Source organism: Ornithodoros turicata, chromosome 2 (genome assembly GCF_037126465.1).
Source record: "Ornithodoros turicata isolate Travis chromosome 2, ASM3712646v1, whole genome shotgun sequence".
Classification (NCBI taxonomy): domain Eukaryota; kingdom Metazoa; phylum Arthropoda; class Arachnida; order Ixodida; family Argasidae; genus Ornithodoros; species Ornithodoros turicata.
Window position 1 is genome coordinate 55,222,139 of NC_088202.1, and position 14,770 is coordinate 55,236,908.

The 14,770-nt window shown below is 47.3% G+C and overlaps 2 protein-coding genes across 2 annotated transcripts; both read left to right on the forward strand.

The window, feature by feature from the left end:
- The first annotated feature begins 3,115 nt into the window (after positions 1-3,115).
- LOC135384658 (uncharacterized) lies at positions 3,116-6,738 on the forward strand. Its single transcript, XM_064613851.1, has 3 exons — positions 3,116-3,514; positions 4,492-5,886; positions 6,022-6,738. The coding sequence occupies exons 1-3, from the start codon at positions 3,116-3,118 to the stop codon at positions 6,736-6,738; spliced, it is 2,511 nt and encodes an 836-aa protein (XP_064469921.1).
- A 577-nt stretch (positions 6,739-7,315) lies between these two features.
- Positions 7,316-7,759, forward strand: LOC135384659 (uncharacterized protein K02A2.6-like). Its single transcript, XM_064613852.1, has one exon. It carries the CDS (start codon positions 7,316-7,318, stop codon positions 7,757-7,759), a length of 444 nt encoding a protein of 147 aa, XP_064469922.1.
- Positions 7,760-14,770: the final 7,011 nt, after the last annotated feature.

The following is a 14,770-nucleotide window of genomic DNA, read 5'->3' on the forward strand; positions in this document are numbered from 1 at the left end:
CGCAGGAAAGGAATTTGTGGAAAAAATGTGAAAACTACGCAGCAGAGTACTGGTGGCCTAGTCGCTTCCCCGTTTCCTACTCTGATCTGGACGAATTTGAAGACAAAAACAAGATATCCGTGTACGTATACGAGTACGTCGATCAGGGAGTGCACGTGTCGCGACCCCCAAAACTCGAGTATGAAAAGAAAATTCACTTATTGGCTATAGATGAACATTTTTTCGGAATCAAGTCTCTCGAGCGGTTACTGATGAGAGACAATAGGCGTTTCGTATGCGAACGTCGCACGCGCTCTTTTCACGAGGAAAAGAGCGTGGCGAAACATCATCGTCTGTGCGCGGACGTAAACGAAATTATATTGGAATTTTGCGAACCGGGCAAAAACTTTGTAGAATTTACTAAAATACAGTAGAAGAAGCAGTATAACTACGTCGTCGCGTTGGACACGGAGAGCGTACTAGCGCCCAGTGGTGTTGGCATGCAGCATCACGTCACCTCGAGCTTCTGTGCCGTGATCTTGCGAACCGGGCAAAAACTTTGTAGAATTTACTAAAATACAGTAGAAGCAGCAGTATAACTACGTCGTCGCGTTGGACACGGAGAGCGTACTCGCGCCCAGTGGTGTTGGCATGCAGCGTCACGTCACCTCGAGCTTCTGTGCCGTGTTCGTGCGCACCCACGACTCGAAGGTGATGCGCATCAGGACGCACCACGGTGAGGATTCCGCGAGGCAGTGCGTGAAAGCTTTGATGGAAATGCGGGACGAGATGATCGCCCTGAACGCCCGCCCCGCGGAAATGGTGCTGAATGATGAGCAACGAGCGCGGCATAGAGCTGCCACCCACTGCGCGTACTGTAGGCAAGAGTTTGCGCAAGTTCTACCCCGTGTCCGGCATCACGACCATTCCAAGCGTTGTACTGCCGGCGAGACAAATTACATCGCGACGCTGTGCAACCCCTGTAACTTGGCGTGCACGACGCGGGAAAAACTGCCCATCATGGTGCACAATCTGGCCTACGATTTGGCTGGACTGCTGCGGGAATTTCACCTTCTCGGGTGGAAGCGAGCTCCCTTCATCGTGGCCAGTTCCATGGAAAAAATCCGATCGTTCGAAATTGACACCTTCCTATTCAGAGATACCATGCAGTACCTAAATTCGTCGCTGGGAGAGCTCGTGGAAACCGTCAAATCCATGAGGGGCGCAGAGGCATTCCAATGCCTGAAGCAGGTATTTGGAGACAACTACGAAATTTTGCTTCGTAAAGGTGTATTCCCGTACAGCCACGTTAGCTCGTTCGCGGTATATGACGAATTGGCTCTGCCGGCAAAATCCGCCTTCCGAAACGATCTGACGAGGGAGGATATAAGCAACGAAGACTATCAGTACGCGCTGCACGTATTTGAACGTTTTGGGTGCTCGAATCTGAGGGATTATAATGCATTGTACCTGAAAACGGATGCCCTGTTACATGCTGACGTAATGCAGCACTTCCGACGCCTGTGCTACGACGCGTGTGGTTTAGAATTGCTTCATTGCGTTTCTCTGGCATCCTATTCGTGGCAATGCGCTCTAAATTACACGTGGGCAAAATTGGAATTGATCATCGACGAGGACATGTACCGAACCATCGAATCGGGTGTTAGAGGGGGACTCTGTCAGGCGAGCAGGCGTCATTTACGGGCTAACAACCCGCTGTGCAGTGGCTACGATCCTGATAAAGAGGAGGTGTACATATCGTACATAGATTGCAACAATCTTTAGTATGATAAAAATAGGATTCAGTATGATAAAGCACCTCCCCGTCGGCGATTTCGAGTGGGTCGAGGATTTTAGCTCCGTGGATTTTATGCGTCACCCCACGGATTCGGACGTGGGATACGTGTACGTGTGCGACTTGGAGTATCCAAAATCTATCCACGCGCTGACGCGGTACTTCCCCCTGGCTCCCGAGAAGGCGGTCGTCCCGAAGGAATGGCTCTCACCATTTCAGCGGGGGCTCCTCGAGGAGTTAATGTGTCAGCCGGCGAACAGCAAAAAGCTGCTGCTCACGTGCAAGGACAAGGTCGAGTACGTCGTTCATTACGCGGTGCTCGCGCTCTATTGTAGATTGGGCATGCGGGTGACGAAAATTCACCGAATTCTAAAATTTCGTCAGGCACCATTCCTGCATCCCTACATCAAGGACAATGTTGCCAGACGCGTCGCCTCGAGCACGATGTTCGAGAAAAATTTCTATAAAATCTCAAATAATGCGGTCTTCGGGCGTACGTTGCTAAATACATTTAATATGCGGGACGTTCGAGTAGCCTTCGATGAGGAGACGGCGAGTCGCCCCGGGAGTCAGGCGGAATGTGTCCGAATGGAAATTTTGTCCCCGGATTGCGTCATGTACGAAATGCGCAAGAGAAAAGTGCGATGCGATTTCCCACTGCAGATTGGCTTCATGATTTTAGAACTGAGTAAGTTAACCATGTACTCGTTCTACTATGAAACCCTGCTGAGTAAGCTCACTTGTCCGGTGATTACCTGCTACTTTGACACGGATTCTTTGATCCTCGGCCTATTCTGCAAGGACTATGAAGATCAGTTACGTGTGATCGCCGACGACCATTTAGACTTGTCTTCCTTCGATCGTGATCATCCACTGTACAGCGAGAGGAATCGCGGTAGGCTTGGCGCGTTCAAGAGTGAAACGGGTAGCATACCCATTGAGGAAGTAATATGCTTGAAAGCCAAAATGTATTCCATCAAATTAGCCGGGGGAAAACAAATTGCAAGAGCTAAAGCAGTCAAAAAGAACATTGTGTGCAAACACCTCCTCCATGATACGTACCGTGATACCCTATTCAAGCACGCCAGCGTATCGCACGAACAGGTGTCAATAGTGGGAAAGAAACAGTGCATGTACACCATCAGAAATGTGAAAAGAACGGTACCGACAAATGGTACCTCTATAATGACGTGGACTCCTACCCGTACGGAAGCTGCGAATATGGTAAGCTCGAGTGGATGACGTAGATAGCGGGATTTCACCTGGCGTTCTTTCCCCCGCTGCACAGATAATGCAGTGGATGAGAAGGAGTAGCGTCATTTGGACTGCGTCACTGGAAGGATGGGGTACCTCGTTCTCTTCTCACTCGTCTCGTGTGCGCTGGCGCTGGACGCTGGCAACTGTACTGCGAGCATCAAGCTGGAGAAGGATAAGCATACGTACGCGCATGAATGCCCGGGCGACATCTTGGCCATCAGGGAGTGGCACGTGGTACCTATGCGATCCGGCATTAACCTGGACAGGAACGCTACTGGATGGCTGCATACGTGCCTTCACTCGCTGGACGTGAGCGACAGCTATGAAGATATCCGGTGCACGTGGAAGTGTCAACTCACGGAGGACGAAATTTTTCTCAGTCGCTGTCCCGGAAACGTCTACATGATCCGTCACTTTCGCGGAACCACGCCCAGCAGCAAAGGAATCAACCTTTCCAAGACTGCCATGCTTTTCCTCAAACATGTACTCAATAAGCGTTGAAAGGTATTTTTTTCCCTGTCTGTTTGAAGCCACTGCCGAGCGATCCGTGCACCATCTGGCGCGCGCTGGTGAAGGCTATGTTCAGTAGACCAATCAGGACCTGCTAGCCATTATCGCGGGCTTAGAGCGGGCCAATCGGCATGAAGTGGGCGGAGCCAGTAGATAGGTAAGTTTGAACATCTGAGATAAAGCCGCAGCGGGGCTGCGGTCGGGCCAATCGGAGCGCCTGGAGAGTAGGGCCAATCGGCGGAGCCGGTTAATTAGCATAGCGTGGTCGGCGTGCACCAATCAGCGTGAAGCAGGGCGGAGTCAAGTAATTAACATAAAAGGGGCGGAGCTATGGTGAACCAATCAGCTGCCATGGGCCAATCAACGTGAAGTGGGCGGAGCCAAGTAATTAGCATAAAGGGGTGGAGCTACGATTGAGCAATCAATTATCAGTAGGCTTAGCATGAGCCAATCACCGTGAAGTGGGTGGAGCCAAGCCAACTAATTAGCATAAAGGAGCAGAGCTACGATTGATCAATCAATGATCAGTGGGGCTTGGCGTGGACCAATCAACGTGAATTATGCGGGGCTAATGGCGGCCAAGTGGCTTTGGATTTTACTTGGTTGGATTACAAGTGGATTGTGTTGGCTTAAAACTGGATTTTGGATTAGAATTGGATTAGAATCGGCCATCTTGGATTAGAAAAAGGGTGTTGTACAGTCCGGTTATTATGCCGTCTTAAAGTATACTACTAACATTGGCGACGAGGATGGGATGTACTGGGCCTTCTCCTGGGAAGATCGACTTTCGTACATGATCGCGCCCGATTCACAAATTCACGGACTTCAGATGGCAGCTATCGGAACAATCAGTGAGTTCGATGTTTCGAATCCTTCTTCATGGGGCGTCTACGCGGATCAACTGCACTTCTATTGCGAAGCTAATGCTATCACGGATGCTGCAAAAAAAGCGTGCTACGCTGCTGGCCGTTTGTGGTATCAAGACACTTGGAATCATTCGATCCCTCGTTTCACCAGCGTCTCCATCCGAAACGTCCTACGATGAACTGATCGCACTGCTGAAAAATCATTTCACTCCGAAGCCATCGGTAATATACAGCCACTTCCAGTTTCACAAACGCGTGCAACGTTCCAACGAAAGGATCACTTCATACGTGCTTGAGTTACGCCGGCTAGCAGAGGACTGCAACTTCAGATCCACACTGAGTGAAAGACTACGTGATCAGCTTGTGTGCGGCATTCGTGATGACGGGTTACAACGGCGTCTGCTCGCCGAAACAGATTTAACCTTCGAGAACGCTAAAGCAAAAGTACTCGCTGCCGAAGCAGCGGCCGACCAAGCGAAGGAAATACAAACTCAGGGGTTAGCTTCCGCGGCCCATCACATCAATAATGATCGCCGGGTTCGTAACCCCAAAGGATCCACAGCGAAGTCCCGACATCCCAGGGACCCCCCGAAGACTTTGTGCCACGGATGTGGAGCGACACCTGACCGCGACCGGTGCCCGTTCCGAGAAGCAATTTGCCGTCACGGTCACAAAAAAGGGCACATCGAACGCGTGTGTCGTGCAAAGAACTCTCGTGACCAGAAAGTACAAGAACCTGCCCGACAGCAACAGCGACAGGGTCAAAACTTCGTCTTCTTGGTCTTCGCCAACAACGCATGCAGTTACAACAGCCAGAGAGAACAGCCAGAAGAACACGTCTCAGATACTGCAAGTATATATCAGATGAACAATGTGGACGAAATAGGAACATCCACTCTCCGGAAGCAATACGCCAAAGTGAGGATAGAGGGGTCTGAATGCCAGATGGAAGTCGACTCAGGATCCGATTATTCTATTATTTCTGAAGCTACATACAAGCGCCTATGGCCAGAGAAGGGCCCAACTATTCATCCACTCTCCATTTCACTACGTGACTTCCAAAAGCAGCCAATTCCGCTGAGTGGCACATGCTTCGTTGATGTTCAGTATGGATACTTCAGAGGTCCGCTACGGCTTCTTATCGCTGACGGAGAACGGGTGAGTCTGCTGGGGTACGAATGGTTCGCACCATTGGGTATCAAGTTGACGGGTGTTCACCACATGGATGCCAACCCCCTAGAGCAAGTACTCAAAGAAGTATTGCAGGAAGGCCTTGGAAATTACACAGGACCTGTTGTTTCACTTCCACTAGATCCTTCTGTTCCACCCATCGGACTGAAGGCAAGGAATGTTCCCCTGGCATTACGCCCGAAAATCGATGCTGCACTCGATCGTCTTATCGCCGATAATGTTATTGAAGCAAATTCAAATCCAAAATGGGCTACTCCTGTTGTTCCTGTCGTCAAACCGTCAGGAGAAGTAAGACTGTGTGGCGACTACAAGGTTTCTATCAACACCGCCATGCGTGCTTATCCATACCCCTTTCCTGCAGTCAACCATCTTCTTTGAATCTTGTTTGGTGGTGGCTGCTACGCAAAAATAGACCTCGCACAGGCCTATCTTCAACTACGTGTAGACGATGATGCTGCAGAAGCGCAAACCATCATCACACATCGTGGTGCTTTCAAAGTGAAACGCCTCCAGTACGGTGTGAATGTAGCTCCAGGACTTTTCCAGCACTTAATTGACGAACTTCTCGTAGGACTACAGGGAGTAGTGCCTTATTTTGACGACATCTTGATTCAAGGTGCTAACCAGGACGAACTTGCAACACGATTGCGCGAGGTGTTACGTCGACTTGCCCATGTTGGCCTGCGAGCCAGAAAGGACAAATGCTTGTTTGGTGTGTCCTTCATGGAATTCCTGGGGTATCATGTCGACTCTAACGGCATTCACCCTGCAGATTCCAAGGTTACAGCGATCCATGATGCACCGCGTCCGAACAGCAAGCAAGAGCTTCAAGCTTTTCTTGGCCTGCTGAACTTTTACAATTCCTTTCTGAAGGACAAGGCTACCGTTGCTGAGCCGTTGCATCGTCTTCTCGACAAAGACTCAGAGTGGAATTGGACTACCATCCATGACGAGGCTTTCCAGCGAGCCAAAGAACATCTCTCATCAGATAGCGTTCTTGTACCCTTCGATGAGAAACGTCCTACATTCCTTACGTGTGATGCATCACCTTATGGTGTAGGGGCTGTACTAAGTCAGCAACAGCCAGATGGACGCGAAGCTCCAGTTGCATTCACGCACGTTGACAAGTACAGAGCGTAACTACGCACAAATCGACCGTGAAGCTCTCTCCATTATCGCCGGAGTAAAGAAGTTTCATTATTTTATCTATGGACGTGCATTTACAATTGTGACTGACCATCAACCACTTCTGAGAATATTCACAAGGTCAAAGCCCACTCCGATGATAATCTCACCAAGAATGCTTCGTTAGTCTCAGATGCTAAACGCTTACGAGTTTGAGCTTGTTCATCGACCTGGGAAGAAAATCGCTAATGGAGATGCTCTAAGCCGCTTGCCACTTCCCGTCAAAGACGAAGCTATACCATATCCACCCGAAGTGCTGTTCACCGAAGAGCTGGCCAGTCCACCGCTTCACGCGAAGGACATTGCAAGCATGACTATACACGATCCTCAACTTTCCCGAGTTCTCAACTGAGTGTGGAAGGGTTGGCCAGATGACAAATGTCCAGATGAGTTCAAGACATTCTGGTCGAAACGCTATGAGTTATCTGCTCATAAGAACTGCCTCTTGTGGGGAAACAGAGTAATAATTCCCAAAGAGGGTCAACAGCGAGTGTTAGACGAGCTCCATCTGGGTCATCCAGGGATTGGACACATGAAAGCCCTTGCTCAGTCGTACGTATGGTGGCCGAAGATCGATGAGGACATCGAACAGTCTGTCAAGAGTTGCACCGAATGCCAATCCACGAGGCATGCACCACCACGTGCGCCGATACATCCTTGGGAGGTTCCACACTCTCCATGGTCTCGTCTTCACGTGGACTTTGCTGGTCCGTTCCATGGACAATCATTCCTCCTAGTAGCTGACGCCTACTCAAAGTGGCTAGAGGTAAAGCTCATGCCGTCTACATCTGCCGAAGCTACTGTCAACGCACTACAGGAGATCTTCGCTACGCACGGTATTCCAGATGTTGTGGTCAGCGACAACGGACCTCAGTTCACATCTGCTCACTTCCAAACATTCCTTCGGAGAAATGCTATAAGGCAAATTCTCGTGGCTCCCTATCACACTGCAAGCAACGAATGGTTCAAACAATGAAGGACTCGATGAAACGTATTGTACATGGCAGCTGGCAGCAACGACTTGCTTGTTTCCTCTTGCATCAGCATACCACTCCAAACTCATCAACAGGTTTTAGTCCAGCCGAACTCCTTATGCGGCGCAGGTTGAAAACTTGTCTGGACAGATTGCATCCAGACGGAATGAGTAAACGCCAGGAGGTAGAGGAAAAGCAGGCTCCCAGACCAGCCGTAAGGACCTTTAAAGACTCTGACCGGGTGTATGTGCGAAACTACGGCCATGGACAGCCATGGATCCCTGCAACAATTGAGAAGCCTACTGGGCCTGTGTCGTCCAGAGTTATAACTCAGGATGGCAGGGTTGTGAGACGCCATCTAAACCAAATCAGAGGTCGCGCCACACCAAGCAATGAACTGCCAGAGTCAGTTGAGAACCCGACTGATGTTTCTACAGGCGACTGTGTCCCACAAGGACTTGTAACACCTATTCCAATGGATCAAGCACCAGCTAGTTCCCCAGCTGTGACAGAAAACAGTGCGTCTTCACCGCAACTTAGTGGTCCTATCTCTACACGACCACGCCGAATGATCACACGTCCGCGATATTTGGACGATTTTGTCAGCTAGGGGGAAGGGGTGTTGTGTATTGTTGCGTGGTGTATGATTCAGCCAGGTGCGACGGCGCCGCTTTGGCGCGAGAAGATCATGTATCGCGGGGAAGCGCGTGTTCTCTGGTTTCGGGGATCACGCGATGCGTTCACTCTGATGCGCCAGTCGGGCGTATCCCTTCTTGCAGAACAGACATATAGTCCAGAAAGCAATAAAGTTCGAGTTCATCGTGATCAACGGAGTCTCAATCTTCCCAAACTCAACACTCCTCATTGCTGATTAGCACGCATTTTTCTTAGGAATCAGTGTGCGCTGATGTATTCCAAACGTGCTTCAGCCGTGTTCCTCTAGTTTTTAATGGTAATTGCCTTCTTTTTCTTCTCCGCTGCATGTATTCCGAATAGGGGGTAGTAACTGTCGTGCACAGGGCGCGTACGCATCAAGGTGAATTTGGTGAATGTCAACCTATAAAGTTAATTATTTTTACTCAGAAAGGTTTCACACTGTCTGTATTGTAAGGTACCTCCGTTTTTATATTTTTTGTTTGTTTTCGTTTGTTGTCCGGTTTTCGTGTGGTGTTCCGCGGTTCTCGTTTGACTTTTTCCATTATCGTATAAACCTCTACCCGAGAAACGTCATCATGACGTTGGTAGACACACCGAAACCAAAACAGATCGGAAGGGGAGAGCTGGGTTCCACGAATGGGGAATTGTTCGCTGCCTCTTATTAAAAGAAAAGTAGGACAGAAGGTCGCGTCCTTTTCAGAGACCATCGTAATCCCCTCAAGACCGTGGCTTTCGGGCGCGACCTTGTTCGCCACTAGCATTGAACATAGTTCAACTCTACCAAACTCCAGCAAACCAAAATCCATACCTGCGATGAACCCCGAACCACGCATTGGGGCGACGTCTTCGTTCCCTGGATGAATGCCAATCCCCGAAAAAACTCCGAAAAACGCACAATTTGGCCATCCGAGTAACGTTCCTGCAAGCTCCCGCGGATCACCCGAGCGATCAAGCCGGGATGATACTGCGTGCGTCTTTTGAGGTATTGCAGTGAAGCATGCATGCAGCCCAGAGATCGCTGTAGGCCCACCTCCCACTACCCGCCCACTGCCGGGACTCAGAATGGCGAAGAGCACTGAAACTGCTGCTTTCGAATATAAGTAAAACATTTATTGGCCTTGTACACAACACATACTACAAACGAGAGTACATAAACACCCTGTTGGAAAAACGTCTGAAGCACAGTGGAGGTGCAAAGTTCTACCTATTATCGCTTCACAAAGACATCCACAAACTTCTCTCATCTCTCTCGGAAGAGGAAATAGTAAATGGGTGGGTTGAACAGCAAACTGAGAAATGTTTGTATACAGGGTGTCCCAGCTAATGTGAACCACGGTTTTAAAACAGGGGAAGCTTCTACGCGAACTGCAGCTGCTCAACCTTGTTAACAGCGTGGTCTGCCTACCCATTTTTTACCTCAATGCTGCCAATAAATAACTTAGGGATAACAAAGCAGACTTTTTCACTTATTATATAGGGTCGATGTGTCAACCAGAAGCTTTAGACTTTGTTGAGAAACACCTACCCCCGTGACTCAGTCAAAGTACAGCTTTTTTGTTTTTTCAAGAAAAATGCACCACGTTACAACCTGGAAATCCACAGCAAAGGTGGTCATTTTTTCACATACACGTGGGCGCTATTCTGTCGAAAAGCACAAAGCTCGCTGAAACAGGTTATCACTTCTGATATTATTTCGTATTGTGGTAATTTCACGATCTTTTTGCTGCGAACATCGTCTACGCAAGGCACCTATTGCAGCAAACACATGGGATGTGTATTCGAGATGGTACAAATTACTCACACTTAATTTGTCTCAAGGAAAAGATACATGTGAACAAAGCATACTACTTTTCGAACATTCAACAACTGTTTTTGATATACAACACTTATCGCCTTTTCTTGTTACATTCCTCGTTCCATCATATGTAGCTGAGACATACTGTATACTACAAAAGTTTTCGATTTTTATAGAGTTACATTCTAGTCGTTTGAGCATGCATGAGAACATGACAAGACAGTTTCACGGCTGCAAATGGATGATTTGAGTGTTATAAGCACTTTAGTATGCAGAGCAAAGCACATACCAATGGCAATCTTGCCCCAGATTGAGGGCGCTGAAGGTCTATTTTTTTCCCCTTCTTTACGATCCTTGTAACTGAAGTTCTGTGCCACATCATTTGGCATCAGTTGACACAGGATCAGTCTAGTGGTGTCCCTTTCGTCACTGCCCCCGCATCTCAGAAGAACGTGCTCCCACAACATTAAGAAAAGCCATGAGCTACTCAACTGACGAAAACAGAACTTTACGCACAACCTTATCCCAAATACATGTAGACAATACACCTGATGTATGCGTTTTGATTGTGCAGAACGTACCAATATTATAGCCCTTGCGATGGTAAGAGACATCGAATCGCAGAAGCTCTTGACAATATTAGAATGGCTCCCTCAAGATGTCATTTTCTGCAGGTCCTTCCGTTGGTGCCGTTGTTTACTTTGCTAATATGAGACCAAGCCGCGCGGTGTGATGCTCCTGAATAAGCTTCATGGTATGCATCATTCTGAGCACTTGAGCTGTAAAGGCTAAAGTAAATGATATAAATTGCTTTGTGCCCTTTCGCTGGAAGCAAAGAAGCAAAGTGGAGGTATTTACTTCCAATGTGGGGAGATCTCCTGAGACCTCGAGCTCGAGCCGTAGCTCGAGAAGCACCTATTAACACCCAAAGACCTAGAAGAAGAAACAACGTACAAAAGTTGCAATCTGCCACAAAATCAAGGAAACCGTTGAAAGCTACATACCTGTGACCGATGTGCCAAGCACCTGCTCCGCTGACTTGCGCAAGACGTTGGCATCTAAACAGGAGATTACATTTTTTGCTTCAAACCACATGATTGTTTCATGCATACAGTATGTTAGAAATGTGTGTATAGATCTGGAAATATGTGCAACATGAATGGAATGAAGAAGAAAAATGGAGATGTAGGCACTCGATAAGAGCACCAGCTACTCACACACAATATCTGGAAGAAAGAAAAGGAAAGAAATTAATGACATAGGGAATCGTAGGTATAGTACGCGTACCTTTTTTTTATGATGCTGATTACGGAATTATGATATGCAATGCCCTTCTAACCTACAGGAAACTGCTCCTACCATGTACAGGATATACATTGCAGCAGTACGGGGGAGAGGCTGCCCATCTTGTTGATTTCTGCTTGGGATAGGCACAGCTGAAACAGTTTGCTTTGCAGTTAGTTCACCATACAACAGTCAACGCATCACAATATCGTTTGGGAGCATCTGCATTGGCATACCATACTGTGAAGTTTGTGCGTCTGGTTGCCTTATTGGCTGGGACTGAGACAGCTGGGCTGACTGCCTCATTGGCTGGAGTAGACGCTCACCCATTTCCCTCGTCTGCCACTGCATCGTTGTATACTTGGCGGACTGTGTGGGACTCTGTGCGACAATGTCGAAAGCGATATGAAGCGCATAGTGTCAAGGTCACCCAGTGGTTCTGAAATGTGGGTTGGATTGTTTTGCCGACCATGCTGAAAGCATGTTCAAACGCGTGTATATGGCTGGAAATACATAATTCTGCGTATCCCGGTGGGAAATTTAGGGTCCGGATGCCCAGCTTCATTCATTGCATGATAATGCTTTAATTTTACCAGCGTTAAAGTACAACACGTTAATTGTAAGGCCACGAAACAGTGGAATGAATCACACGGTGAGAATAGGGTGGCCACATAGGTGGAGGCGTACTCCACATCCTGGATTGGTCTGCGCTTTTCGATGCTACACCAGAGACAGCGTGGCAGCATTTCTCCTATTTTCAGCAAGGGGTGATCGTGTTCTGTAACAAGGTCTCACTTGACGGGCCAGGTCTTTCAGTGCGAGGAAACAGTCATGCTGCCGAAGTTTGCGTGACAGAATTTTCTACAAAGAACAGAGTATATTGACTCAACGCTTCCCAAATTGTGGTAATGAAGATCACATTACTTTACCTTGAACGTTGCTCAAGTCCATGTATGTCAGTGGAGAGCATCCTTGAGAATTGCAATCTCTCTGAACATCTGTACTTTGGTCATCGGCACTTTGCGATCGGTAACGCATGTTCCATCCAAGCGTTGCTCAAATGAGCTGAGCGGTATCTGAACGTCGCTGGTGTAACACATGTATTTCTCCTTCTGTATCTTCATCGGAAGCGTCTTGATAAATGTCCGTGACATGCGAACCACAAGTTTGTTTGAGGACTACGGGATAGAAACGCGCCGTGTTCCAAGAGCACTGGACCGCTGTTACTCGTATCACCATGCCCTGACTGAGGGTACAGGCTACGCTCGTTGCCGTCACATTGTTAGTTTCGCCGCTGTAGCTTACGGAACGTATTGCTTGCAAGCACACTGACGTTTCGTCTAAGTGTGCGTGATGGCATCCACATTTTTTGGCACCTACAATGTCACCATAATTTTATAGCGCGTACAATCCCATTCCAGAGCGGTGTCTTTTCTCCCAGCTACACTCACAAGCAGCCAAAGAAGTGAACATTTGTCGCTAATAGCCATCTTAGCTGCGCACAGTGGGAAATGGTGGACTTCCGAAACTCGCTCGCAATTGTAACATCACACCACAACACCTCCAGCCTGCAACCCGGACGGGCTTGCTAACGGTTTGAACGTTTGAACCACTGATCTCTATGTATAAAGGCTGGATCGCGCATGGGAGAGGGGCTCGTGGGGGAGAGGCGTGCCTTCAGGCCGCCATGCTGGTGGGCCCTAAAGTGCTGTGTGTGCCCATAGAAAACAATGGGAGGCAAAAGAGATTGTTAGTATTTATTGCGCTGCTAGCATTGATCGTTGTTTGTCATCACACAATTTTGTAAGGTGCCAGTATAATGATGTATCCTAACAGTGTTTCACAGGTGTCCTGCCGTTCTATTCTTAATTACGTTATGTTTTGCATTCCGAAACTAGACCGTCACTGCAGTGCAGCGCTGGGGATTGTACTACAGCACGTTTCCCAGCCAATATTTCAATAAGAAACAACTTGAGGTTAACAACAACCATGTATATAATATCCCGTACTGCGTTCTGGACAATAATTGTTCCATAAAGAACGGTCCGGGAAAAGATATACTCGCATGGCAGAAAGAGATCGTTCTTTAGAATCACAGCCGTTGTTTTAGCCGTGTATGCGTTTAGTATGATTTATATCAAGCATCGCCTTAGAAAGAGTCTTTTAGTAAACGACAGCGGTGCTTTCCCTCGCAAATATGGGCACACCGAAGCAGCCCAAATAATTACTTCACGCAATTAGATCACACTCGTTAGGACAGTTAATCAGGTAGTGATGTAAGCTTAATCAATTAAGTTACTTAGAAAGTGGTAACACCTCCTTGAGACACAGGACTTATCTCTTTTTGAAGTACAGCCCTTCTATGTTTGTTTGCTTCTTCCTTTATTTGTTCTGATTATTTGCAGGCGCGGTTGTGCCAAACTGAATGTCCTTCTCCAGCACTTACATGCTTTTGTTGAATACAACTGCAGCGTGAGAAAAGCTGCTTGGGGACGGGGTCCTGCTATCCAGTGCTGGCTTTGTCATGCTTGTTATGTGGAGCATGTTCCAAGAGATGCAGCTCCACGTATGGTCTTCAAATTGCAACAGGACTATTTGGAGCTTGAAACAGTTGTGATTTTGTCATTTTGGCCCTCGTGTACCCAGTCTGTGAAACGCAAACAAAAAAGTCTAACACGATATGCTTTTGTAATGAAGATCACTGATGATGAGTAAAGAGAATATACGAGTCCAAGTTTATTCAATATTTTATATCATTCATCATATTCTTCAACATTTCATGTCAAGTTTATACAACATCAAGTTTATTCAAGTTCAAGATTTTTTTGTTGCACTTATGCGTTTCAGGATACAATGAACGTGCAGGGAGGTCGCAAAAGACTACATTTATTGTTTTGTGACCTTGCTACAATGGCAATATATATTACTGAATGACAATGGTCAGGTAAACTCTCTCAATTTTACGTTGGAATGAGCAATGAATAGCAACTTCCCTCCTGATATTTTCTCATATATGCTAAATTTTAAATTTAATGTGATCGAATATGTGATAATATAATAATAATATATAAGAATATAATATGTGATAAATGAATGTGATCAACAGTAGATGTAAACAACATGAGTAGCCAGAGAAGTGCATTCTCAATAAATAATTTTCTTCTTATAGCGTATATGTGCATGCCTAGTAACTGAAACAATTATCACAGTTCCCTGACAAGTTTTAATTTCTGAGAGTGTACTGTAGAGGCTGCTTAGATCTACAACAGTTCATACA

Bases quoted from the DNA above. Each gene is read 5' to 3' on its own strand.
- LOC135384658 (XM_064613851.1), top strand. From the start codon at position 3,116: ATGGGGTACCTCGTTCTCTTCTCACTCGTCTCGTGTGCGCTGGCGCTG. The intron at 3,515-4,491 runs GTACTCAATAAG...CTGCAAAAAAAG, and splicing joins CCATGCTTTTCCTCAAACAT to CGTGCTACGCTGCTGGCCGT. The intron at 5,887-6,021 runs GTAAGACTGTGT...GACCTCGCACAG, and splicing joins TCGTCAAACCGTCAGGAGAA to GCCTATCTTCAACTACGTGT.
- LOC135384659 (XM_064613852.1), top strand. From the start codon at position 7,316: ATGAAAGCCCTTGCTCAGTCGTACGTATGGTGGCCGAAGATCGATGAG.